At 37.5% G+C, this 25502-nt stretch overlaps 6 protein-coding genes and 1 pseudogene across 8 annotated transcripts in view; 3 read left to right on the top strand and 4 right to left on the bottom strand.

Moving 5' to 3' along the window:
• Positions 1-1575, top strand: part of LOC105171560 (serine/threonine-protein kinase Aurora-3) — a 2493-nt gene extending 918 nt beyond the window's left edge. Inside the window, exons 3-7 of one of the 3 annotated variants that reach the window (XM_011092716.2) lie at positions 60-155; positions 647-861; positions 955-1027; positions 1128-1230; positions 1335-1566. In XM_011092716.2, coding sequence (XP_011091018.1) covers positions 60-155; positions 647-861; positions 955-1027; positions 1128-1229 — 486 coding nt within the window. In that variant the 3' untranslated portion in view covers position 1230; positions 1335-1566. Of the gene's footprint in view, positions 1-59; positions 156-646; positions 862-934; positions 1028-1127 lie in introns of all 3 variants that reach the window. The other 2 variants (XR_002287972.1, XM_011092725.2) reach the window with 2 other exon arrangements.
• LOC105171550 (growth-regulating factor 9) lies at positions 1809-4716 on the bottom strand. The gene is made up of 4 exons (XM_011092704.2): positions 4262-4716; positions 3813-4130; positions 2897-3550; positions 1809-2400 (listed from the first exon to the last, which is right to left on the bottom strand). Exons 1-4 carry the CDS (start codon positions 4305-4307, stop codon positions 2024-2026), a joined length of 1395 nt encoding a protein of 464 aa, XP_011091006.1. The 5' UTR covers positions 4308-4716; the 3' UTR covers positions 1809-2023.
• On the top strand, positions 8285-9881 carry LOC105171539 (fasciclin-like arabinogalactan protein 8). The gene has a single exon (XM_011092693.2). It carries the CDS (start codon positions 8334-8336, stop codon positions 9612-9614), a length of 1281 nt encoding a protein of 426 aa, XP_011090995.1. The 5' UTR covers positions 8285-8333; the 3' UTR covers positions 9615-9881.
• On the top strand, positions 11199-16013 carry LOC105171529 (ankyrin repeat and zinc finger domain-containing protein 1). Its single transcript, XM_011092682.2, has 7 exons — positions 11199-11677; positions 12349-12812; positions 13482-13596; positions 13966-14643; positions 15087-15164; positions 15276-15392; positions 15562-16013. The coding sequence occupies exons 1-7, from the start codon at positions 11300-11302 to the stop codon at positions 15823-15825; spliced, it is 2094 nt and encodes a 697-aa protein (XP_011090984.1). The 5' UTR covers positions 11199-11299; the 3' UTR covers positions 15826-16013.
• LOC105171521 (malonyl-coenzyme:anthocyanin 5-O-glucoside-6'''-O-malonyltransferase-like) lies at positions 17451-19111 on the bottom strand. Its single transcript, XM_011092670.2, has one exon. The coding sequence runs from the start codon at positions 18956-18958 to the stop codon at positions 17552-17554; it is 1407 nt and encodes a 468-aa protein (XP_011090972.1). The 5' UTR covers positions 18959-19111; the 3' UTR covers positions 17451-17551.
• Positions 20360-22087, bottom strand: LOC105171511 (annotated as a pseudogene).
• Positions 23883-25470, bottom strand: LOC105171502 (malonyl-coenzyme:anthocyanin 5-O-glucoside-6'''-O-malonyltransferase-like). Its single transcript, XM_011092647.2, has one exon. The coding sequence runs from the start codon at positions 25399-25401 to the stop codon at positions 24010-24012; it is 1392 nt and encodes a 463-aa protein (XP_011090949.1). The 5' UTR covers positions 25402-25470; the 3' UTR covers positions 23883-24009.

Genomic DNA, 25502 nt, shown 5'->3' with positions numbered 1-25502 from the left:
TTCTGCATTTGTGCTATCCTGTTTTTGATTCGTGATGTTCTATTTGTCTTGAAAATCAGTACATAGCGAGTCTCACCCAGGCTCTGGCATATTGTCATGAAAAGGATGTGATTCATAGAGACATCAAGCCAGAAAATCTGTTGCTTGATCATGAGGTAATGCTGACTATCAAAGTTTTTACCCTTAATAGCTTCATTTGTCTTAACTGCCGTAAAGGCCTAATTGGATGAAAAGGTATGCATTTATCTATCGGTGTTCACTGAGCTACTTTGTCCCTTTGCTGCTTTTGCTCCAAATTAAAATATGTAACTTGGCTACTGTGAATCAGGTGGAGAGGAGGATTATCAATACCATCTATTATATCATCTAAAGCACAAAACTCTAATAATGTTCCTAGTTGTGATAAAAACATTTGTCCTTTGTAACCCACCGGAAATCGTCAGAAATTATAGTTCCGAGTCCCACCCCTCTCCCGTACCATGCGGTGATGGAAAATGTGGGGTTTCCAAATATTTTCATGATAGATGTGGAACAATTTGACTTATCTTTTATAACATCATTTTATGCACCACTTACAGGGTTGCCTCAAAATCCCAATACAAGTTCGACTTATCTTTTATAACATCATCTTATGCACCACTTACAGGGTCGCCTCAAAATTGCGGACTTTGGTTGGTCCGTACAATCCAGAAGCAAAAGACACACAATGTGTGGAACTTTGGACTATTTAGCACCAGAAATGGTGGAGAACAAGGCCCACGACTATGCAGTGGATAACTGGACTTTGGGTGTTCTCTGCTATGAGTTTCTATATGGTGTCCCTCCGTTTGAGGCTGAAAGCCAAAAAGACACATTTAGAAGGTAAGAGATTAGGCGGATGTTTCTTCTCCAGGTATTATCATGCATTAATGTATTGGATCACACCCTGATACAGATCTTCACTGGGCCATGTAGGATTATGAAGGTTGACCTAAGTTTTCCTTCCACCCCTGATGTGTCTGCAGAAGCTAAAAATCTCATTACCCGGGTAAGTTTTAATTGATATATTAGCTTAGTTTCTTGCTTTCACGAAGGACAATGTTGACAGAGGTTTTTCTCGTTCCTTAATACCTGGCATTTTTGTGCAGCTTCTAGTAAAGGATTCATCAAAAAGGCTCTCTCTTCCCAAGATCCTGGAACATCCTTGGATAGTTAAGAATGCTGATCCCATGGGCATCTGCCCAAAATAGTGTGAGCCTTCGTATATCTAGTTAAATTCCTAGGACTTGCAGTATTTTAGGTCTGATAAGTGAATTTGCGTTAAAAATTGACATCTCTGTATTTCATCTTAACAGCACTGTATTCATAGAATGTAATGACAGAGATCAGAAAGCATTACTCTCTAAATGTTGTCTGGAATCATCTACTTGCAGCTGTTCTTTGATATTCTTCTCCTCAGTCTGCTAACAGATTGTAATGCACTCTTGCAAGCTTGTAAATTTGATTTGTAGATCTTGCTTTCTGTGTGAGAATATAATTGTGTACTCATCTAAGGCATCCGCTTATAATTAAGAAATCTGTGTCTTGCTACAATTTTTTTCCAGGAAAGATGAGTTAGCATATCTGTGCTCTGTCTTAAGCAAAGACAAATATTACAAGGTATAACATATTCTTTGCAGTAACTCATGTTATAACAACAAAAATATTCCTTGTCGGCACACTTCATTTGCCCCTACTTTTGCACCATTATACTGTAAGTTCCTTTTCTAAGTTAATATACAGGTGATCTTATAAAAGTGGGCATTAAATCAAAATATTGCTTCGACGTATTGTAGATAGTAAGACAAATATCAGAATAAGTTGTAGGGTCTATTGTTACATCTTTTAATCACAACAAAACTTATGGGTACCAAAATACATGGATCAGAAAACACCACAAGCTACATTAAGTGTGTGCTACCACCATAATCCCACTTAAATCTATTGTTAGTGTTTCTCACATCAAGCTGTCCGGTTCACCACATTAACTTGCGACTCTGAAAAATCAGCAGTTATGGAGAGATTGATTAAGACAAAAGCTAATATTCTCGTCGGTGATGGTAGTGGCATCACTTGTGCTACTAGTAGAATTATTGACATGTTGAGGACTGGCTGGTATGGTGTTTAAGTTGATGCCGTTGTCAAGACTGCTGCCTATGTTGCAAGAAACACCAGCCATCCGAGCAGAAGTAGCCAGAGGATCACTTGCAAATTGTGGATTTAACATGAACCTCTTTGCCCCTCTATGCATGTGCGCCTCACAGTACTTCTGATGAGGGATAGCATCTCTCCTGCATTGCCATTTCTTGCCATCAGTTCTCCGGCATCTCTGTCGCTGGGTTTCTATGACATTCTTACTGCCCAATTCCAGGCTGACTTTGCCTACAACAAAAAAAGATCAAACTCAGAGTTATAAAATCCACAGTTGAATCAAATTCAGGGATCAAATATTGGTGATTAAAAGCAGAAAGCAATGACACCATGACATTGGGAATGGTAGATAAATGCTCATTTCAGTGTCCAACTCCACTGTAAAAACTAATAATACAGTCCCTTCCATTTTACTGACACAGTCAATGAGAATACATGGAACAACTTAAACAACAGCAGCTATTAGATGGGGATGATTTCCTCAGAGGGGGTTTGTGGGCAGACTGATGCCACTTACAGATAAAAGTTTGTTTGAACTACGAAAGTAGTCCATCCCATTAAGTTGAAGGTATAGTGGGATATAACATAAAACTATCAAGTGATTGATAACATACTGTGTTTCTCCTCAAAATAACTGTCTATCACTGAAGTAGAGATAGAGAGGAAATACTAGTCCATAGATCGTTTTTGATGCGTATGAAGAAACATTTTCTCTTAGTAATCAAACCTGCGGCACAATGAAGAACACTCTTTGGAGACAAACCAAATCTGGGGGAAATAAAGCCCAAATAGTTTTCTCTGTCGACAATGTGTTTCTTGCTACTGATCTTCCCAGGATTTGGATTCTTAAAACTAGACTCCTTCCTCTCAGTGTGATGACCTCCCTTTGCGTTGGCGTTGTAATTGGAACTCATTGAGGTGCTTGTGGTGGCATCGTCAACATTGATATTCTTGTTAACTTCATTGCCAAGAGAACCGACAGCACTGGTAGTTTTGATGGCCAATAAAGCATCACAATTCTCATCGCTCCTAACAGTTTCTGGAACGCCGATGCTATAATTTGAACACAGTTGTCTGGGATGAAGATCGCTCTGGATGGAATTAGCAATTCCATTATCTATATCAGACGTAACCAAAGAAACTACAGGCATCCTATTAACATCAGAGGCCTTATTATCAGTTCTCGGGACATTTTCAATAGTTTCCACATGCTTTCTTGAACCTTGCCGTCCTCTGTGCATGTGCCGCTCACAGTATTTCTGGAGTGGAACTACGTTTTTGCTGCACCTCCATTTTCTCCCATCAGTTCTTCTACACCTTCCTGGTTCAGGATCCATCATACTACAGCTATGACCAGAGTTCTCAGGACTGATACCTATGACTGTTAACCGTAGAAAAATTCAAAAATCCATGTCATACAATAGTCTAAACACTAATTACTGAATTCGGGACAGATATCATACAAAATTCTTAAAACCCAAAAAAGATTGAACAACTGAAGTTCAATAACAAATTAAATGGGGAGATCTTTCAACTGAACTTCAACCAAAAAAGAAAAAAACCACAGACACACACAGTGAATAACTGAAAGAGTCCACCATAAACCCATTTGCAGACAACAAAAAAGTAAAAAAGATACTCACAACTGGGGTATTTCTTGTAGATAGCAGGGCCCAAGGAGTTGAAAACACTCGTCCAAACGGGAAGAAAAAGGTGAAAGGGTACAGGCAAACCAGAGGCTATGGAATTGTAAATAAGAATTTGGCTGTGGAACTCATGAAACTGCAGTGCAGTGAAAAGTGACTCTTTCTTTTCTTGTTTAATTCTCTTATTCCTCTTCAACCCTCCTTCGTTTGCACATCCACAGCTTCCAATCCCAAGATCAAGATTGATCTTTTCTGGATAATCTTCCTCTCTTTTTTCGGCTATTACTAAACCATCACCAGAGTCATCTTCATCGCCTTCATATATCCAAACCCATCCAAATTAAAATCTAAAATGCAAATCTTTACATGCATGTATGAACACAAATATTCAAGAATCCATGTGCATTTGTGTGTGTGTGTGTGTTGGGGTGTTAGAAAGAGATGACCTGCAGGTGGTGGTGCAATAGCTGCAGGGAGTAGTTGGGAATGCATTGGCAATTAATAAATTTTACATTTCCGAGTACTCCAAGAAAGAGAAAGCAAAGAGAAAAAAAGACCAGAAACAGGTCAATTCAAACAGAATCACTCTGAATTCTCTGAAACTGCAACTGTGAGAAACAGGTGTAAAAGCACCTCTGTTCTGCACACACAACACTTGTGTGTGTGAAAAATATATAAATTAAAAAACTAGTAGAAGAGAGGCAGATGCATGAATATGATGATGATGTATGGAAGTTTGAATAGAAAGAAAGAGAATCCAAAAGGGAACCGCCTAAAAATTAAGAATACAGAGAAAAGAGAGAGACAAGAGTTTCATCACTCATTACGCGCATGCAGCCACCACCACCCCTTCTGCCCACAGTGTGGGCTGTGTGCTGTGTGTGTGTGTGTGAGAGAGATAGAGAGGAAATGTGTAGTGATGCAGCAATAGTAGTAATTGTAGTAGTTTTGTCATGTCAGCTTTTTGGCAGAAGGCGGCCTGGGAAACATATGTCCTGCCAAAATACACAAGACTTTCACCATTGTGATTATTACGGTTTGTTTGGCAAAACATGTTTCATACTAAAAACCAAACACAATTTTGTAATATTTTCTTACAAAAGCGCGTAGTTTAATAAGCTACATATGAATTAGCCTATTAATTTATGAATATGTTAAATGATGTGTCCACACACTTCAAAATTATATTACAATTATATTCTTATCATACATTTTCAAATCCGACTAAAATTATGCCTATTTTTTTACAAAAATTCTATTCCAAATTCAACTTAGCCAAATTTAAATTATTTATACAATAATTATAATATACTTATCAGACGATTAATGTATAATTTAATAAAAAAATTTGATCACATACAATATAATTAATCTGAATTGAATAAAAATACATTCCATAGTACATTATAGCTGGTAATATTTTTTTATTATTTTTGAATTATAGAAAATTTAAGCACATTTGGTCATTTTTTTTGTTTTTGTTGCTGAATGGTCTAATATTTCACATGGCCCCCCATCTATTGTATTCGAGAGGTCTTGTGAATAGTTGGGCCATGCTAAATAACATTATTGGGCTGAAAAATGATATGATCCATGTTTGGGCCTTTATAACTAGAATGGTCAAACTGGCCCATAAAGGGCCCAGCTTTTAAGAGAATAGAAATACAAGTATGTGCAATTAGACAGAAAAGACCAATTATCAAGAAAAATATCAACATAACACAGGGATAATTTGGTCTGTTTCCAAAAAATGAAAGGACCTAAATGCCCCCCGAGAAGCCCTCAATTTATATATACTGAAAAGATAAAATGAATTAGTTGAGTGCTTGAAATCGGATTCTGAGGCCCACCATGGACCAGCCCACTAAGGCCCAGATTAAAATTCTTTTTCTTTTTTTTAAATATATATATAATTGGAGGAAAGTATGTGGGGCCCGCATAGGAACGTACACAAACCAACCAACCAACCAACCAACATAAAGCAACAGTGCAGTCCAGCACACTACCACTACAGTCTACACCCCCTCCCATAATAATAATAATAATATCATCTCCTTTATTTATTTTTACTATATAGGAATGAATATCGATGAGGAAATGTATATTAATGTTCCAAATTTGGTACATAACTCCAAACATTTTGATTTTATATATCAAACAACATTCTTATTCTTATTCTTATATAATAATAATAATAATTTTATGAGATTTAATCAAATATCATACTAACGATAAAATTCAGCTAAATGAGATTTAATTAAGTTGAAAATTCAAATTTATAAATATGTGGTGGGTCTTTAATTATTTTAATAATAGACTCCTATTTATATTATTATTTAATATTAATAATTAACATATTAAAGTGTAGAATTGGTAATAGAGTAGTTGACACCTTCCCCATTAATCTCTAGTGTCGGTCGCTTAAATCAATTACATTTCATCGGAATATGCCTAAACTTATTATTAACATATAATGCCACTATTTTCTTCCACCTTTCAATTTCATCCCAACAAATCATTTCATTTTATAACTATAATTAAATGCGTCAATTATGAAAAAAATATCCAACAATTTATGATTTATTTCTTATTTTCTATATATTTATAGAAATTGGCTTTGATACTAAAAACAGTGAGGGTTGTGTGTTTAATAATATTAATATTTTTGTAGGGTGTATGTATATTTTTTAAATTTATAAATAATTGTATAAAATAATATATATATATATAATTGATTGAAAAATAGATATAATTTATTTAAATAAATCATGGAATAGTGGCCTAAAGAATATGATGAAACTTGAGAGAAAGGGAAAGGAAAGAAAGGAGGGGCAATGGCGTCATTTTCAGAGGACAAAAGGGGAGCAAATACAATAATGCCACCCCCACCGACTCCAGATCTGGGTTCCAGCTGTGACCTATCCTTCCTCTCTCTCTCACACTCACATGCCTTTCCCCCCTCCCCCCCCCCCCCCACACACCTTTTTTCTACTTTGTAGCTAAAGAAATACAACTAATATAAATATTTGTGTAAATTACAACAACTTCTTTTCAAGTTCAATATAATTACGAATATTTTTGTTATTATTTAAAAAATTATAAATATTTTTTAGACAAAAAATTCATTATGTGGTCTTTAAAGAGTGGGTGAACATTATTATTTTATCTTTATTGATTTTTTAAGATTAAAAACAAATATTTGGTAAAACATAAAGAAAAAGATTGAGGGTGGATAAAATTTTAAAAAAATGAGGATGGGCAAAATTAAAATAAAAAATTCATAGAGAATAGTAGTCCATACAAATATTTTAAAAAATTATAAAAATATATAAAAATTATAATTCAATATCCAACAGAGCATTTTGCTCAATTCATTGCAGAAATTGGATAAACACCTGAAGAAAACTAAGGAAATTGGCTCGTTATTGTATAAATTTTAAAATTAAGGACCATTTACAATTTTTGAAATAACAAAAAAATATTTATAATTATATCAATTTATCAAACCCAAAAAATGGCTATAATTCAGCTCTATAATACATGAACACAGACACGGCAACACGAAAAATATAGAAAAATTAAAACATGACACGGCACTGACACACTACATATAATATATTTTTATTATATATTATAAATTAAAATATACAATATGAAGAATATCAAGATAAAATATAAAATAAGTATATCTTACATCTATATTTTTAACCAAATATGGTTTAAACATAATCAATTTATTACGCAATAAAAAAATAATATTCAAATTAATTAAATTATCATGATCATCTTCCAAATATTTAGTAATTTTTGTCTCAAAATCTTTTGTTTGAGATAAGTACATCAATTCTTTTTTATTTTTTGTTAAGCTCAAATTTAGAAAAAAAAATAGTCCAAACTTTTTAAAATTATAAAAAAAAAAAATCCAAAATGTGTACAACGCAATTTTCTTTTTTTTTTTTTTTTGTTTCGAACATGCCTTCCGCGTATCTGACGCTACATAAAATAATTTTTCAAAGTGTGCGTATATTACAGATTTAGGCTAAAATTTTGGATTGGTGAGAGGGGTTGATCTCATGTAGTCAACATCTTCTCCATCAAGATTTCAACTTTAGCATCTTACCATTTATTTTGTTGCATGAATATCCTTTTTACATGAGTTAGAGTGTGAAAATATCTCATATTATTAATTATATAAAATAGCAATAGAATTTTGTAGTGTATTGATATTCCGTGATACATATTTGATATTGAAAAAAACATTTATTTATATGCATAATAAAGAAAGAAATGGCAACGCTCTGATGATTAATGAAATAAAAATAGTGGTAAACGTAATTTGAAATTCAAAAAAGTATTAGGGAGTCAAACGGCTCTCAACTTCACATGCCACTTTGAGTATTATACAATTTATTTTTATTTTTATTAATAAAAAATTGAAGCCCTGTCTGAATAGATAAAACCCCAACCCCATTTCTGCTGCTCTTCAGTCAGTTCCACTGCACCTCCACATTTTCTACAATGGCCGCCTCCTCCCTCACTCTACTCTCTCTCCTCGCCATTGTCCTTCTCTCTGCCTCCGCCTCCGCCTCCAATATCACTGAAATCCTCTCCGGTTTCCCTGAATACAGTGAGTTCAACGACTTACTCTCCCAGACTAAGCTTGCCGACGAAATCAACAGCCGTGAGCCGGTCACCGTTTGTGTCCTCCCCAATGGAGCCCTCTCCTCCTTCACCGGAAAATACCCACTCAGTGTCATCAAAAACATCCTAGCCCTCCACGTCTTGCTTGACTACTTCGACGCGCCGAAGCTCCACAAGATCTCCGAGGGCTCCGTTCTCTCTACTACACTGTATCAGACTACCGGGAATGCCGCTGGAAATCTGGGATTTGTCAACATTACCGATCTGAGAGGGGGGAAAGTTGGGTTCGGCTCCGGCGTCCCTGGCTCGCCTCTCGACTCCACTTTCACTAAGTCAGTCAAGCAGGTACCGTACAACCTCTCCGTTATCGAGGTCAGCAAGGCGATTGCTCCTAGCGCGGTTCTAACAGCGCCGGCTCCGTCGGCTTCTGCTGTTAACATAACGGCTTTGCTGGAGAAAGCCGGGTGCAAAACCTTTGCTTCTCTACTTGTTTCGACTGGTGTTCTGAAAGTGTACCAGTCAGCCGTAGACAAGGGTTTGACCATTTTTGCGCCCAACGATGAGGCATTCAAGGCGGAGGACGCCCCAGATCTGAGCAAGCTCAGCAATGCTGAGGTGGTCTCAGTCTTACAGTATCACGCCCTCGCCAGCTACACGCCCATCGGAACACTGAAACAGACAAAGGGTACGATAACCACTCTTGCCACCAACGGCGCCGCAAAGTATGACCTCGGGGTGAGGACAGCCGGTGACTCGGTGAGCCTCGACACCGGAGTTGACTCGTCGAGAATCGCGTCCACTGTGCTCGACTCAACTCCCCTCTGCATTTTTACCGTCGACAGTTTGCTTCTTCCAGTGGAGCTTTTCGGAAAGGCTCCAGCGCCGGCGCCGGGTCCTGCTCCCGAGACTTCTCCGTCTCCCTCTCCAGCTCCTGCGGCGGATGCTCCGGCTCCGGAATCTGCAGCGTCTCCAGCTCCTGTTCTGTCCCCTCCGGCCCCACCAACTAGCTCACCCGCCGGGTCACCGTCCGAAGGCCCCACAGCGGACTCCCAGAACAGCACCTCGGACAATGGCGGGGGAGTTGTGGAAGCTCCAGCGGTGATGAAAATGGTGCTGACAGTATCGGCATCGGTGGTTGCTTGCATTTTCTTGTCCTAATTAAATCTGTGATATTTCCAGGTTTGATTAATTAAAGTTCTTTCTTTCTTTGTTATTTATCCTGTATTTGTGGAGTGGCATCTCTTCTTTTACCACTGTTTCTGTTTGTAGGAAGGACATGTAATTTGCTCCCTATCTTTTTGTTTTTTGTTTTGTATTTGACATATTTATGAGAGACGACGACAGAGGGTGAGAGAGAATTCGAGTGATTTTTTCTTGAATTTTTTCATGTTCTATATTTATTCTGAGAATTCGGGTTTTGCTTCATTATTTGTATTTATGTCAACAACGTTATCACCATTATTATTCTATAATCTAATCTTTTCATTTTTGGCTGGATTAAGATTGACCAAAAAAAACCAATTACACAATTATACAATAAATATTATAATTTGTCGGAATTTCTCTTTCATTAATATCTTTATATCATAAAAAAGAAAGAAAATAAGGAATATTGTTGAGTGTGGAGTATGCATATATACATACATAGGCTGGAGGGAGGTGTCGGTAGTGATAATTTGGTGTCGGTGGTGCACGTGGAGTGAGAAACCATGCGCGGAGGGGTCCGCAAATCAAATTTAAAAATTTGCAAGAAAGGACAAAAAGTAGTATAATAATCAATTAGTTTAAACAGAAATTAAAATATATAAGTAATTATGCGACCACATTTTAACCTTTTTGTTTTTGGGGAGAGAGAGAGTGTTTAGGTGGTGGTTGATGGTAACTGAACCCATTGCTCATTAGTGCTGTCTATGGCATTTATAATTAGTAAATATAATGTTTGTGGGAATTTATTTAAAAGATTTTGGGCTTTGAATTCATCTCATACTTCCCCACCCACACCCCTTTGTTCGCTCAGGTTTCTGTACCAAAACTAACCACTACCACTTTCTTTCTTTATTTTTTTAAACACGCACGCATAATTCACACGATAAAATTTATTTTGGACTCCGCTTCGTGAAGTTTAAATTAATTATAGGGTAAAATGTAATATATTTGTTGTGTGATTGATATTTAATTAAAAGAATTTGATAAATTATATAATAAGTATGATATGTTTGCTTTGTAATTATACAAACAATTTTTGGACACGGTTTAAAATCTTATAGAGAAGATGTTATAGGAAATATTGACTCCAAATCATTAGGTTGGGCTGGTGAGAGCCAAGTGTTGAGAGCGTAGGTTCGATCGTTACAACCCCATGATTTGCAGTTTTCGGGTTTCATAATCCATAATGACAAGTGAGTGAACATTAATACACAAAATAGAAATGGATCACTGGGGGACTAAATGATGTTTACAAGAGTTGTGAATACATGCTTCACTTTCTGATTTTAAATTAATATTTTTGGATGTTAATTTCTACAAAACTATTTTTAAATCAAAAGATATATTTGACTTTTTCCTAATTTTAAATTACTTATTATAATTAATATTTACAATATAATTCTAATCGAATTACTTTAAGAAGAAAAAAAAAAAGAAATTATGAGGAGTCTAAACCCAAAATTGGATTATAATATTAATTAATGGATTATTCAAAATGTATGGTGTAGAGTGTAGAGGAGTTGTGAAATGTTTCTGGGTTCAAATGGGCCTAATTGAACTGGGTTGAGGTGGGCCTTCTTTTGGAATAGCATAATTACATTGTTCATGTCTTGGGACAAAACTGTGCTTTTGCAACAATGGCGACGCCACCGGCCACCGCCACCACCATTCCCCCCAGAGATAGACCAACTAAACCGCAGCCCAAGAAGCAATACAAGCAGGATGACTCCAACCGACACTGTTCCATCTTCCAAGTCTCCTCTGACTTCTTCGATTCCTGCCGCCTTCTCGACTCGCCTTTGTCTTCGCTCCCGCTCCCGGATGCTGACCTTTCCCAGGAAAACGCTCTACGGCAACCAAATTTGGAAAAGGAGATTATCGACAATAGTAATAATGATACGGATGGTAATGGTTCTAAAGCGATGCAGAGGTGGTCTTGCAACACTTGTAAGGCGGAATTCGAGTCTCTCCAAGACCAGCGCTTTCACTTCAAATCCGACCTCCATCGTTTTAATGTACGTTCTCCTCTTTAATTTCTGGATATGCTGGAGTGGAAAAGGAGGAGGAATTTAAGAAAGATAAAATTGAACCTTTTGTGATTTAATTAATTTGGAGTGAGTTTAAGGATTACAGGATATCGATTTCTGGGTATATATTGATTTGATAATTTGGAGTCAGTTCAAACTTGGGTTGCGTAAAACTTATGGGGTAGGATGCTGTTGCAATTACTTGGCGTGATGGGTGAAGAAGATTGTTGTAGCAAGTTTGAGTATTGTTACTTGGTATTGAAAATTGATTCTGGGGAGTCACCAGGGGGCTGCATCACTGTTATATGGGAAGTAGCCAGGCAGGAAATACTGTTCTATGATTTAAGTTCCATGGGTTTATGATTCTTTGCAAGTATTAATATTGCAATCTTTAGGAGCAGAAACCTCAAATGTTTCTTATTGAAGCTTTAGAACTTGTAATCTTCAGATTATTATGCAATTTTCCTAACCTAGCAACAAGGTTGGACTGGCCAAGTTTTTGTATTAATGTTGGTTGGTTGAAATCTTGTGGTGTACACTTTTGCCTCTAAGCAAGTGAGCGCGTTCAAAAGTTACAATTGTTTCCCTCCACCCCTTCCTCATAAAAGAAAGTCGTCTTTATTTCACATGCTGATGTACTTGACAGTCTTTGATCTCAGATAAAGCTAAGCATTGCTGGAAAAAACATTATTAAAGAGGAAGACTTTGATGAAGCAACCTCCGATTCATTGTGTAAAGACTACGATGTATCAAGTATTTCTGGATCAGAAGATGAGGATGAGAGAGAGACTAGCCTCCCTCCTGACAGGCAACAAGAATCTGGTGGAGTTTCAAAGAGTAAAATGTTTGTACAACTGCAGAATGGGGAGAGAGTTTCAATTTGGAAGGGTTTGCTACTTGATGAGTCTGAACATGTTTCATTTGAAACTGACAAGTCACTTGTTGTGGACGGGGCTGGGGATACATATTTGACCCAAAGAGAAGTGATCGAAAAACTGAAATACGTACTTCATGAACCTAGAGATAACACCTGCTTGAGGATTGTTTTACTTGCAAGGGGTGGGCATTTTGCTGGGTGCGTCTTTGATGGCAATTCCCTCGTGGCTCATAAGACTTTCCACCGGTGAGTTCCTTATCTTGGACTTATTTATTTAAAATTGAGTAAGATTTCTGAGCTTCTGACTTCTCTTGTCACTCTAGAGAAGATAACTTGTATCATGTTGCTTGTATATTATAAGAGACTCATGCTATTCATTGTTTATGATATTGCACGAGCCTCATGCTATTTAGCCAACTCTTTTATTTAGTTTTCTTAATGTCATTTATCCCTTTGCAATTGACCAATCAGTACGGAATCCCATCCCCATCAGTAGCTTCTGATTTTGTCCTGTTTCCCATGATAAGATTCATATGTGCTTGTGAGAGTGCATTGATCCCTGAACTGAGAGAAATTTGTTGAGTGATTGCATAAATTACGTAAGTTGTGTTGTTACTTAGAGAAATGATTCTATGTCATGGCGGTCACTATGTTAATGTTTCTGTCAAATATAACTCTGACAGTTTTGGACTTTCCATTGTTCTGTAAGTTTGTCAGGACGACAGGTGAATAAATTGCTTTGATTTGAGTGTATTAAGACGGTAACTTTTAGCAACATTTTTTTGTTTGCTCTCTGCCAATTGAACAATTTTATCCAGTGGGCTGTGGTATCAATGAATCTGCCCCTGGCATATTTGTTCTTCTCAGGTTAGTATAAGTATTAGCAAATTTAATTTCTTGGTTCTTTCCATGTAGATATGTTGTTAGGGCCAGGGCTGGTAAAAAGCAGTCATCAAAAGATGCAGGTGGCCGGGCTATTCATTCTGCTGGTGCTTCACTTCGTCGATATAATGAATATGCTCTTAAGAAGGTATGATCTCCTTATTGCTCGCATATAAAGATTTGGGTATTTATCTTGTATTTCGTTCTTTGCATTACGTATGGCATGCTGGGTGGATGATGGAGCCATGGATGTCAAGATATAATTTTCTCTATCAGGGTCAATCAAATTTCTGATTTCCTATCAAGTTTCATGGGAGAAATTGGCCATTCCATTGCTAAAAATTTATATCCTAACATGTCAAATTCAAACTTGGAGAAAATATATCCATGGCTTAGTAGTAAACTCTCTCCACATGATGGAACCTTTTCCAAGATACTTAATGAAAAATACGTTGAGCCTTTATTTTGAACTTATATTCTCTGGATGCTGGACTGATCCTCGCTTCCCCTTAAACAGGACATTCAAGAATTGCTTACTTTATGGAAGCCGTATTTTGCTGTTGCCTCCTGCATTTTCATTTATGCTCCTTCAAATAACCGCCTACTCTTTTTTGATGGAGATAAACCTTATTTTATCTGTCAAGATCATGCAATTAGAAATATTCCATTGACTGTTAGGAGGCCTACCTTTAAGGAAGCTAGCCGAATATATAGCTTACTGGTACAAATTTCCTATGAGGTAAGTGGGGAAATAGCTCCTAATACAAAACAGGAACCTTTATCACATGCAAATGCCAGAAGTGAGAGCGGTCCTGAATCCTGTGAGATGGAGTTGAGAGAAAGTGTGGAGGGTGCGAAAACCAGTGAGGCTTGTTCTATTGTGACTGAAATTGCTGATTTATCTTTGTCAGTCGAGAGCAAAGAGCAGATTGATACTGTTGGCACATCAACTCCTTTACATGAAGCGGCAAAGTCCGGGAATGCACAAAAAGTTTTGGAACTCCTGGAGCAGGGTCTAGATCCTTGCATTAAAGATGAGAGGGGCCAAACACCTTATATGCTTGCCAGTGAGAAGGAGGTGAGGAATACTTTTAGACGCTTCATGGCATCAAACCTTGAGAAATGGGATTGGCATGCTGCTAAGGTGCCTAGTGCCCTCACAAAAGAGATGGAGGAATCTCAAGCTGCTAAGCAGGTAAAGAGTTGTTTTCTGGCTTAGTCAATTTGTTTGAACCTCGTGATTTTCTCAAACCACACCAATATTGCTATGTAGTAACTTGCAGGTCACTGGTTGGTGGATTATGTTGATACTGAGTTCTAAATTTAACTTATTTGAGCATGATACTTTAGATATGTGCCTGAACAGTCAAGGTGACGAGTGGATGGTTTAGAAGAGGAGTCAGCTGCATGGTGCTAATTTTGGATATTTTAAGATCTTAGTTTCATTAATGATTTTGTGACTGGAGTCAGGATTTTGATCTTCGAACCTGATATAATCTTTTATAATTGGTGTGCTCTTCCATAAGTTGTGTGGTTTCCTCCTCCAAATTAACATGATCGGAACTATGTTATGTATGCGCCAAACTACTGTAGCTTGCTTGCCTTGTTCTGATTTTATTCTTATTTGAATTTTATCAGGCAGAGAAAGATGCCAAGAAAAAAGCAAGAGCAAAAGAGTTGAAGAAACTACGGAAAGCAAAAGAGAAAAAGGCCCAGGTTTGTTTCATTTATGTTTTACTACTTGCTTAGACACTATAACTTTGAAAGTTTCGCTATTGCAGAAAGTTATACCCTTCTAGTGCTTAATTTTTTATTCGTGATAAACAGGCAGAAGCTGTTCAATCCCAGAATGGTTCATTTATGTCGGGTAATTCTGGAAGTGGTACAGCCCCCACTACTAAAGTTCATTCTCAGTCTAGCAGTTCCATAAGAATGTCCAAAGAGGTACTGCCGTTGAGTTCGGCTCTTTTTTATTTTGCATCATGATTATTATATTCTGACAATGACAATAGGAAATTGTTTCGATCTTTCAAAATCCTCTCAATTGTTTGTTTATGCATTTAGATAAAACTTTGTCGCGTGTTATGTAACTTAACCATTCTAAACATTGTAGGAGGAACTCAAAAGAATTCAAGATTCTGAAAGGGAAAAGAGAGCTGCTGCCGCTGAGAGACGAATAGCAGCACTAAAAGCTCAAGAAACTGGATCACTTACAGCTCCAAGCAATACGCAGTTAAATAATACAAGTGGAAGTGATATGTTATGCTCGTGCTGCAATGCGTCACTGGCTGGTAAAGTACCGTTTCATCGATACCACTACAAATACTGCAGCACTTCGTGCATGCATGTGCATAGGGAGATCCTTGAGGACGGATGAGATCCTTGTTTTTTCTTCATCCAATTCGTTTCCACCATTGTCTTTTTCCTGCTGTACCAACGAAAGATGTGTTGATACTTAATTCTTTACTGCATCTCTCTGTGTCTAATATTATTAACATAACCTGTTTGTCCTGCACGGAGCCTCACCAGAAGCAAATATGATCAAATTTATTTTTGCTGTTGTAATTCGATTAATGCCGATAATGTTGCTTTGATGGACCTGCGTAATTTTAATTTAATTTCATTTTTTCATGTAAAACACGTTATAGCATTGCACTACAAAACATCCTAAAAATATAAGAATTTTGTTTCTATTGTATCTAATTGGTACAGATCCTGTATATGTTTTTATTGCTATACGAATTCAAGCATATATGGTAGGTGGCCGTGGGTTTATTGAACACCTGAAGTAGGATGTACCAGATTAGGTGATTGTGATGGTGTCTGCAGCGTGTGACCACGACCACAGCTTTTCGGCCACTCACCTCTAGTGTCCCGGTTCCACGACCACAGCTTTTCGTTGTTAGTGGCCCTGTGCACTGCAACCGATATAACATACACTTGCTTGCTAGGTAAAAACTGTCGGTGGAATTGCTTCGCTTGCTTGTGGGTTAAAAGCTTGTTTGGCCTGCAGATCCTCCAAATAATTAACATAGTAAATATTAGGCTGCTGTTGAATATGAAAAAGAGTTGGATCTGCAATCATAATGTACGCCTTAATAAAGTTAAAATAATACACCCATGCCCCACTCTCACTGCTGGTGGAGGAATTGAATAGAATTAGTAGATGGGTTCTAATTAATTATTGTAATATAAGTGTTATGTACCTCTCTCTCCTCTCTTTTTCTTTTGCCATATATAAAAAAAAAATCATGTTTGTTTCTTAAAATTTAGCCAATGAATTTGGAAATTATTTAATGTTAAATCAATTATAAATTTATAAAATATTTTGTTGGATGTTTTCACATATTTAAATTTTTTTAATAAATACTTATTATTTAGCATAACTATCTAAAATGTAAAATATATATGGTATATGCTATTATATAATGTTCTACACTTATAGTAATATTTTGTAAAATGCATGTACAGATGTTAATAATTTTATATTATATTTAATAAAATATTTCAAATTTTTATTTTTGGATGATATATTTTATATTTTGGTAACACATACAAACATTTTAATTGATATTCATTTTATTTAATGCATTCAAAATAATATATAAATTTGTAACTAATCCCATACTCAAGGGAATGAGTATTGTTATACCAAGCATGTGAATGCATTTGAGTTTAGGAATGTTCATTTCATAGCTAATGGTGGTTCCGGAGTTATAATTAATTTGTATTTACTATAATTTTTTTCCTATCATAATGATTGTTTGTAGTACAAAATCATATTTATGTTAGTGATATAATATTAATTAATGAAGTAGAACTAGCGGTACTATTAATAAATGACGGACACAGAAGTTATAATCAGATCAGATGATGATGGTGGGTATCCTTTATTACAGCTAATATACACAAGGACAATCGTTCAAGAAAATCTCAGGGCCATAGAGAAGAGCAGAGGAGATCATTCAAGATCAAGGGAGTAGATCTGAATTTTTTCGAAAATTAAATATAGTATTATACAAGAACTTGTCGAAAATCACAAACTGTTAATGGGGCTGCTGTCCCGTTTGTAGATCAACAAGAATCCAAGCAGCACGTGATGATTATTGAGAAGTTGATGTCTTTAGTCCATCAGAGAAGATGGCTGCAAAGGCATCCATTTTCTTCCTAGGCAAAGACAAACCAATCTCTAGACCTCCCTCAAATTCCCTCGACTTGCAAACTGACATGGATCCATACCTATCTGTCGACATCGATTCATACTTGTTCGGTTTTCCCCACCCAAAATCCGCATCATACAAGTCGAATTTTGGCGATCCCACCACCCCAAGAGTCCGTTTACCCAATAATGGCGACCCATACTTGACTATCCAGTCATCGGCATCTCTCAAGATTTCCTCCTTGTTATTTACCTTTTGACTAATAAGCTCTCCAATTAACTTTACTGCGACAACAAATCCAGCACTTCCTCTAAGTAGCCTGTGCGTGGATTCTGTCACGACAAACGCCAAGCAGTTCCCAAAATACGTGGCTGGCACTGGCGGTTCCAGCCTGTGCCTGGCGTCCACGGCGAAGCCAAAGTATTCGGGCTCATCATCGTCAACTTCTTCCCCAGCTTCAGCTGCAGATTTCACCAAACAGGCCCAAACATAACCAGTTGTTACTGTAAAAGACGATAAGTGAGGTAGACCTGGTTCTCTAGCTAACGCCAAGTTCTTGAGTATGTGGATGTCATTGTTTTGCAGAACATACGTTGCTCGGACTTTATTAGTAGGAAATTCTAAATAAGATGACCCAACCTGGAAAAGCCTCATTTGGTTCCAAAAAAGGTTTGCCCGCCCTGATGGATCTTTAATCACGGATCTGTCGAAAAATGGAAGTGATTGATTTTCAGCTGAAAGTTGCTGATTTTCCCCAAGTTTGGCTGCTCTACTCCAAGCTTTAATGAATCCCACTATTGAACTGGCGTCCCCAACGGCGTGATGGTTAGTAATGCCAATACAAATGCCTGTTTCTGGAAAAAGAGTGGCCTGGATAGCTAGAAGTGGTATTATTTTAAAGGCCGATTCAGATTCAACTCTGGGTTCTGGCAATACAGGAACCAAAGCATAGAACATATCTGAATTCCGGGCTTGGTTACCTGTCAGGTAATCAAAGTCAAAATTTTCGCTCCACTCTGCAAAGGTGACGGAAACTGAGTCCCCAGGGCTGTAGCGAAACTCAGGCATGCCTGAATTCGAGGGATGGATTAGTAAGTTTCCTGCCAGGGGAAGGTAATTTCCTAGAGTTCGAGAGAGAGATTTCTTGAGACTTGGGACAATAGTTTCCAGGAAATCTTTGGCGGAGCAGGGGAATTGGTAGAAGAGAAGACGCTGAGTTGGGTGAATGTATAGCCAGAGAATGTCGAAGAATGTAAGAGGCAGGGATTGCTCCGCCTCATCTCCAGCGGCAGTGGGCGGTGCAATGTTACAACACTCTTGAACGGTGACCCTTTTTATCGTTGTAGCCATAGATTCAAACACCAGTACCACCTACGATCGAGTTTGCTGCCAGACGCTTCTTTGTGCGAATATATATGTCATATGTGTGTGTCTACAAATATAATTAAGATAGGATTTAGAAGGCTGAAATCAATTATATTAATACATTGTCAGCGCATTCTTCAACGCGTGCTGCTACTGCTGCTGTGTGTACGGAAAGAAATTCTTGTCCACTTAGGTTAATGGAAACTTGAAGAAACCGGATCCAAAGAAGATACCATCAACTCTTATTTCTCTTTATTTTCCAAAATTAATATATACATGGAAGACCAATGGCACCTTAGGTAATACGGCATCGTGCTATAAAAATAATTCAAATTTGGAAAAGTCTCATATTTAAAAGTCCATCACAAAAATGAACAACACCAACAACTGCGTGAAGGAGAATCCAAAGTCTTCCCGTTATTGTTGTGTTTATTCGTACTGTTAATTTATAAGGAGGTTTTTTACATCAATTGTTTGTATTTATCATATAATTGATTTTGATTTAACCAAATGCATTGGAATTTTCCATCCATTCAGAAAAAGGCAGCGGCAAAGGCATCCGTTTTTTCTTTGGCAAAGACCAACCAGCCTCTAAACCACCTTCGAATTCCCAGGATTTACAAAGAGACAAGACCTGTCCCCATCAATTGACAAGCCTTGTTATAGTAGAAGATGATGAAGTGAAGTTATTTCTTCAGCTTCCAGTTTGAAAATAATATTTCATTTAAAATTGCTTAATTTGCACATAAGTGGTATATTATATTGTTTTTTTTTTTTTTTGAGGTTTTTAGTATTCTATAATGCATTTTTTTGGTATCACCTTATAATATTTTGATATGTCACATCTGATAGGGAATAATTTATATCCGACCCCCTTTCCATCACTTTTATTTAAGTTTGGACGAAAAATGTCGACATTAATAAGAAAAATTACATAATTTTTTAATTTTAGTCTTGATCGTTTAATATTTCCACAAAATAAATTTATATTTACAAGAAAAAAATATAATGATCTTAATTTCACTTCATATATATATATATATATATTATATTTATAATTTTTCTTCTAAGTCATAACAGAATGGGTCAAATATAAATGGAGTTCGAGAGAGTGTAAGTACAATTTCAATTTTTTTTGCGGAAACGATATAATTTTATATTTTCAAATAAGATCTAAACATAATTAATCATAAAAAGTTGAGGTGTAAATTCATTTTATATTATTTTAGTAAGACAACAGCTAAAAAGATTACGAATTGACTACGTAAACACAATAATCAAAATAGTTTTTTGTCTTTAATAGCAATATTGCTTATTAAGAGAAAATTCAAACCAGGTGCACTGATGGCTGAGGCTGTCGCAACTATCTAAAACGAAAAGGAAGTATTAGGCAGAAAGCGAGTTATCGTCATTTCCTTTCCATTACAGCTTTAGGGTAAGATATACGATTATCCGTAACGGTCATTGGTAGAGAAAAAGAAGGCCAACATATTAAATGAAACATTGCAAGAACTTGTAAGAAATCAAAGACAGTTTGTAGAACGGCAGTTGTCGTGTAATCAACAGCAATTTAAACAACATTAATTGGACGATGGGTGAGTAGTTTATGTCTTTAGTCCATCAACGAAGATAGCTGCAAATGCATCCATTTTCTTCCTGGGCAACGACACACCAATCTCTAAACCTCCCTCGAATTCCCTGGACTTGCAAAGCGATATGGATCCGTCCCTGTCTATCGACAACGATTCATATTTTTTGGGTCTTCCCCACCCGAAATCCGTATCGTATAAGTCGAATTTAGGCGACCCCGCCACCCCAAAGATCCGTTTACCCATTAGCGGCCCGTATTTCACCAACCAATCATCCGCGTCTCTCAAAATCTCCTCCTTGTTATTTGCCTTGTTGATGATGAGCTCTCCAAGTGATTTCACCGCAGCGACAAACCCATCCCTTCCTCTGAGTAGCCCGTGCGTGGATTCCAGCACCACAAACGCCACACAGTTCCCAAAATACGTAGCTGGAACCGGCGGTGTCACGGGCGTCCACGGCGATGCCGAAGTATTCGGGCTCATCATCATCGACCTCTTCTCCGGATTCAGCTGCAGATTTCGCCAAGCAGGACCAAGCATAAGCTGTTGTTACGGTAAAGGCCGATAAGTAAATTAGACCGGGTTCTCCAGACAAGGCCAAATTCTTGAGTGTCTGGATGTCGTTTTTTCGCAAAATAAACGTTGCTCGGACTCTGTTAGTAGGGAGTTCTGAATGGGTTGATGCAGCTTGGGGAAGCCTCAGTTGGTTCCAAAAAATGTTTGCCCTACCAGAGGGATCTTTAATGACGGATCTGTCATAAAATGGAAGTGATTGATTTTCAGCTGAAAGTTGCTGATTGTCCCCAAGTTTGGCTGCTCTACTCCAAGCTTTAATGAATCCCACTATTGAACTGGCGTCTCCGATGCCATGATGGTTGATAATGCCAATACAAATGCCTGTTCCTGGAAAAAGTGTCACCTGAATAGCCAGAACAGGAATTATTTGCAAGCCCGATTCAGAATCAGTTTTGGGCTCTGGCAAATCAGGTGCAAAAGTATAGAACTCATCTGAATCCTTGGCTTGGTTTCCGGTCAGGTAATCGAAATCAAAATCTTCACTTGCCTCCGCAAAGGTCACAGAAACTGAGTCCCCAGGAACATAGCGAAACTCAGGCATGTCTGACTCTGAGTTGAGGGGATGGATTATGTTTCCTGCCAGGGGAAGGTAATTTCTAAGAGTTTGGGAGAGAGAGATCTTTAGATTTGGGACAATAGTTTCCAGGAAATTTGTAGTGGAGCAAGCAGATGGGTAGAAGAGAAGACGCTGGATTGGGTGGAAGTACAGCCATATCACGTCAAAGAAAGTAAGAGGAAGGGACTGCTCCGCCGCCTCGCCGGCAGCAGTGAGTGGTGCAACGGTAGAGCATTCGTGGACGGTGACCCTTTTTGAGGTTGTAGCCATGGATTTAGGTAACTCTACTACGTCACCTGGTCTTTCTTACACAGGAATATATATATATATATGTCTGTATATGTTTTAATCAATTACACAGGACAAGAATATGTACACCACACACAATGTTTGGTTTTATTTTTGGATAATTTTTTAGACAAAATAAAATACAATCAATATTTGTCTCTTTATTTTCACACTTTAATTGTGTGTTATTTATTTTTGAATTTTCTATATCTAATAGATATATACACATTTATATATAATATAATATAAAAATATATAATTTGATAATTAACTGCAATTTTTGTCATCGATATTTATATATATATATTTATACATAAAAAATATATAAAAGAGATATGATTTGACGATGAACAGTAATTTTTGTCTTCCAAATCTCAACAACAAACATACACCACTTATTTTAAAATATTTTAAATTACCTCTAAAAATAAATCCAACACACACTCTATCTACAACACATACTTATTTATCTCCTATTTTTTTTTTTATCTCTAAAATACAAAATAAAACACTCAAAAAAATATAATCAAACATAATAATACATTTTCGTAGCATTAATAATTCTGGGAGTCGTGTCGTGTTGGTGGCGTGTAGACTTGGAAAAGAGCTCTTGTCCACTTAATTTCCCGTCAGGTAATTGAACTCTGAAGCTTCATTTGACTGAGCAATGGTGACGGGAGGTGATGAGTGATGACCTGGGACATTCCTCAGTTGAGTGGACACGGCGTCTACCGCCCTCAAGAATGAAACTTTTACACTATTTTGTTTTCATATTTTGTTATTTTTCAAGATAAGATAAAATATATTTAATATTTATTTTTATATTTTTTATATTTTGTCAATGTATTATTTTATTTTTTAACTTTCTATATAATACTTGATGAAATTGAGCAAGATTGGTCTTGTTGGAATCGTTTGGACGACAGGATTCGAACGGCTATGGTCTTAATCTGTTATTCGTCCTGACGGTGGAGAAATGACAGCAAACAATTTCAGCGCGAATTTTCGGCGGAAAAACTTCAAATTTTCATATTTTAACAAATATTTAATAAAATTGAACTAGGTTGGTCTCGTTAGAACCGTTAGGTCGAGGCGAGTCCAGTGGCGGTGGTTCGTGATTGTGGGTCGCTCCGGTGGCGGCGAATCGACGGCCGAAAAGTGCGGTGTTCGTGCTAAAAATTCATTATTTACGATTGATAAAACTTGAAATTGTTTGTGGGGAAATGTTCGTCTCTCAAGGGGAGTCGAACGGTATATTTGATGGCTGACAACTCGCCATAATAGTACCAAAATTTTAACGATAGGTTGACAACAATTCGTCGTAAAATAAAATAATTTTTTTTAAAAAAAAAAAATTTGTCACCGCGGTGACACATTAATTTATTTATTTTTTTTAAAAACAATGTCATCGCAGTTTGTCACCGCGGTGACACAAAGAAGCTTTTTTTTTTAAATAAAAAATTGTGGCACCGTGGTGTGGTGCCACTCACTTTTCTAATAATTTCATTTTCACCCTATTTTACTAATTTTTTTTTTTTTTTTGCATCTTTTTAATAAGTTCTCCCAACTTGAGCCCATGCACCTAACGAAATTATGGTGAAAACAAACCTTCAATTTTTTTCTTACTAATTCCAACCAATCTTCCACATTATAACATAATTTCAAAATTGAATCAAACTTATAAACCTTCTCCCGTTTTATTTTTATTTTTCGGAGAAGTTCCAATCAAGTTCAAGAAAATAGAAAGATTCTTATCAAAATTTGATTTAATCATATAAAAAATTAATTATATAGCAAATGTAATTATATTCCTCATTAATCATCATCGTATAATTATATCAATAAAAAATAAATATAATGCATCTCTCCGATATAATCGAACCAAATTGAAATTAGGATGCTAGAAAAAGAAGGGATTTTATTGAACAATCAAAGACTTTCAAACATCTCCACTATGAAACTTTGATGGTACAATATCAGCTAGGTAGCACAGAAATTAGAGAATGTTTGATCATCCATGTCCGAGTTCATATCTTTAATCCAGCAGAGAAAATCGCTGCGAAAGCTCTCATTTTCTTCTCGGGCAAAGACAACCCGATCTGCAGACCACCCTCCAATTCCCTGGACTTGCAAAGTGACATGGATTCTGACCCGTCAATGGACACCACCTCATACTTTTTCGGCTTTCCCCACCCGAATTCCGTATCATACAGGTCGAACCTGGGCGACCCCGCAACCCCCATTGCCCGTTTTCTGACCAACCCGCTGAATTTCGACACCCAACTCTCGGCGTCTCTTAAGATTTCATCCTTATTGTTAACCCTTTTGCAAATCACTTCTCCGATTAACTCGACTGCCACGGAAAAGCCGTTTTCTACTTTCAGTTGCCCATGCGTGGATTCCACCATGCCGAAGGCTACGCAGTTGCCGAAATATGCTGCCGGCACCGGTGGGTCCAGTCTCCGCCGTGCGTCCACTGCAAATACGAAGTACTCCGGCTCGTTGTCGTCAACCTCCTCCCCGGCTCCCGCCGCAGATTTTACCAAGCAAGTCCAAACGTAAGCCGTTGTGATAGTGAAAGATGATAAGTGAACTAAACCTGGTTTCTTGGCTTGAACCAAATTCCTGAGTTTCTGAATGTCGTTTTTGGGCAAAGTGTAAGTTGCTCGTACTTTGTTTGTGGGGAAATTCAGCGGCAAAGACTCGATCCTGGAAACATTCATTTGGCTCCAGAAAGCGTTTCCCAGCCCTGATGGGTCTTTAACCACAGACCTGTCGTAAAATGGGAACGGAAAGTTTGCTGCTGAAAGTTCAGAAGCTGCCTCGAGCATGGAAACTGCACTCCAGGCTTTTATGAATCCCACTATTGAGCTGCCATCCCCGACGGCATGATGGTTGGTGAGTCCGAGGCAAATGCCGGTGTCCCGGAAAAGAGTTACTTGCACAGCAAAAACAGGAATTCTCTTGAAACCCGACTCGAAATCGATCTCAGGCCGCGGCAAAGCAGGGACTAGAGCGTAAAACCTGTCAGCATCTCGGGGTTCATCTCCTGTCAGGTAATGGAAATCAGAAGCTTCATTGGACTCGGCAATGGCGACGGAAACTGAGTCCCCTGGAATGTAGCGAAATTCAGGGTTTCCTGATTCCAGTGGGTAGATCAAGTTTCCAGCCAGGGGAAGGAAGTGTTTGAGGGTTTGGGAGAGGGACTTTTTTATATTTGGAACGAGTGTTTCCATGAAATGTTCATTGGCACATGGAAAGTTGTAGAAGATAAGTCGCTGGATTGGGTGGAAGTGCAGCCACACCATGTCGAAGAACACTAGAGGAAGAGATACTTGCTCGGAGCCGCCGTCAGAGGATGGCGCAATGCGGCAGCGCTCGTGGATGGTGACAGCTTTTGGGGGTTCAGTTGAAGCCATTATCTCCAGTATCAAAGTTTCGATATATACGATGTATGCTCAGTTCGTGCTAACTGTGAAGTGAGTAGTAATTATATAGACAAATTCCCCCCCCCCCCCCC

The sequence above is a fragment of the Sesamum indicum genome, linkage group LG1, assembly GCF_000512975.1.
Source record: "Sesamum indicum cultivar Zhongzhi No. 13 linkage group LG1, S_indicum_v1.0, whole genome shotgun sequence".
Lineage (NCBI taxonomy): Eukaryota > Viridiplantae > Streptophyta > Magnoliopsida > Lamiales > Pedaliaceae > Sesamum > Sesamum indicum.
This window is presented reverse-complemented; position numbering and strand designations above follow the sequence as displayed.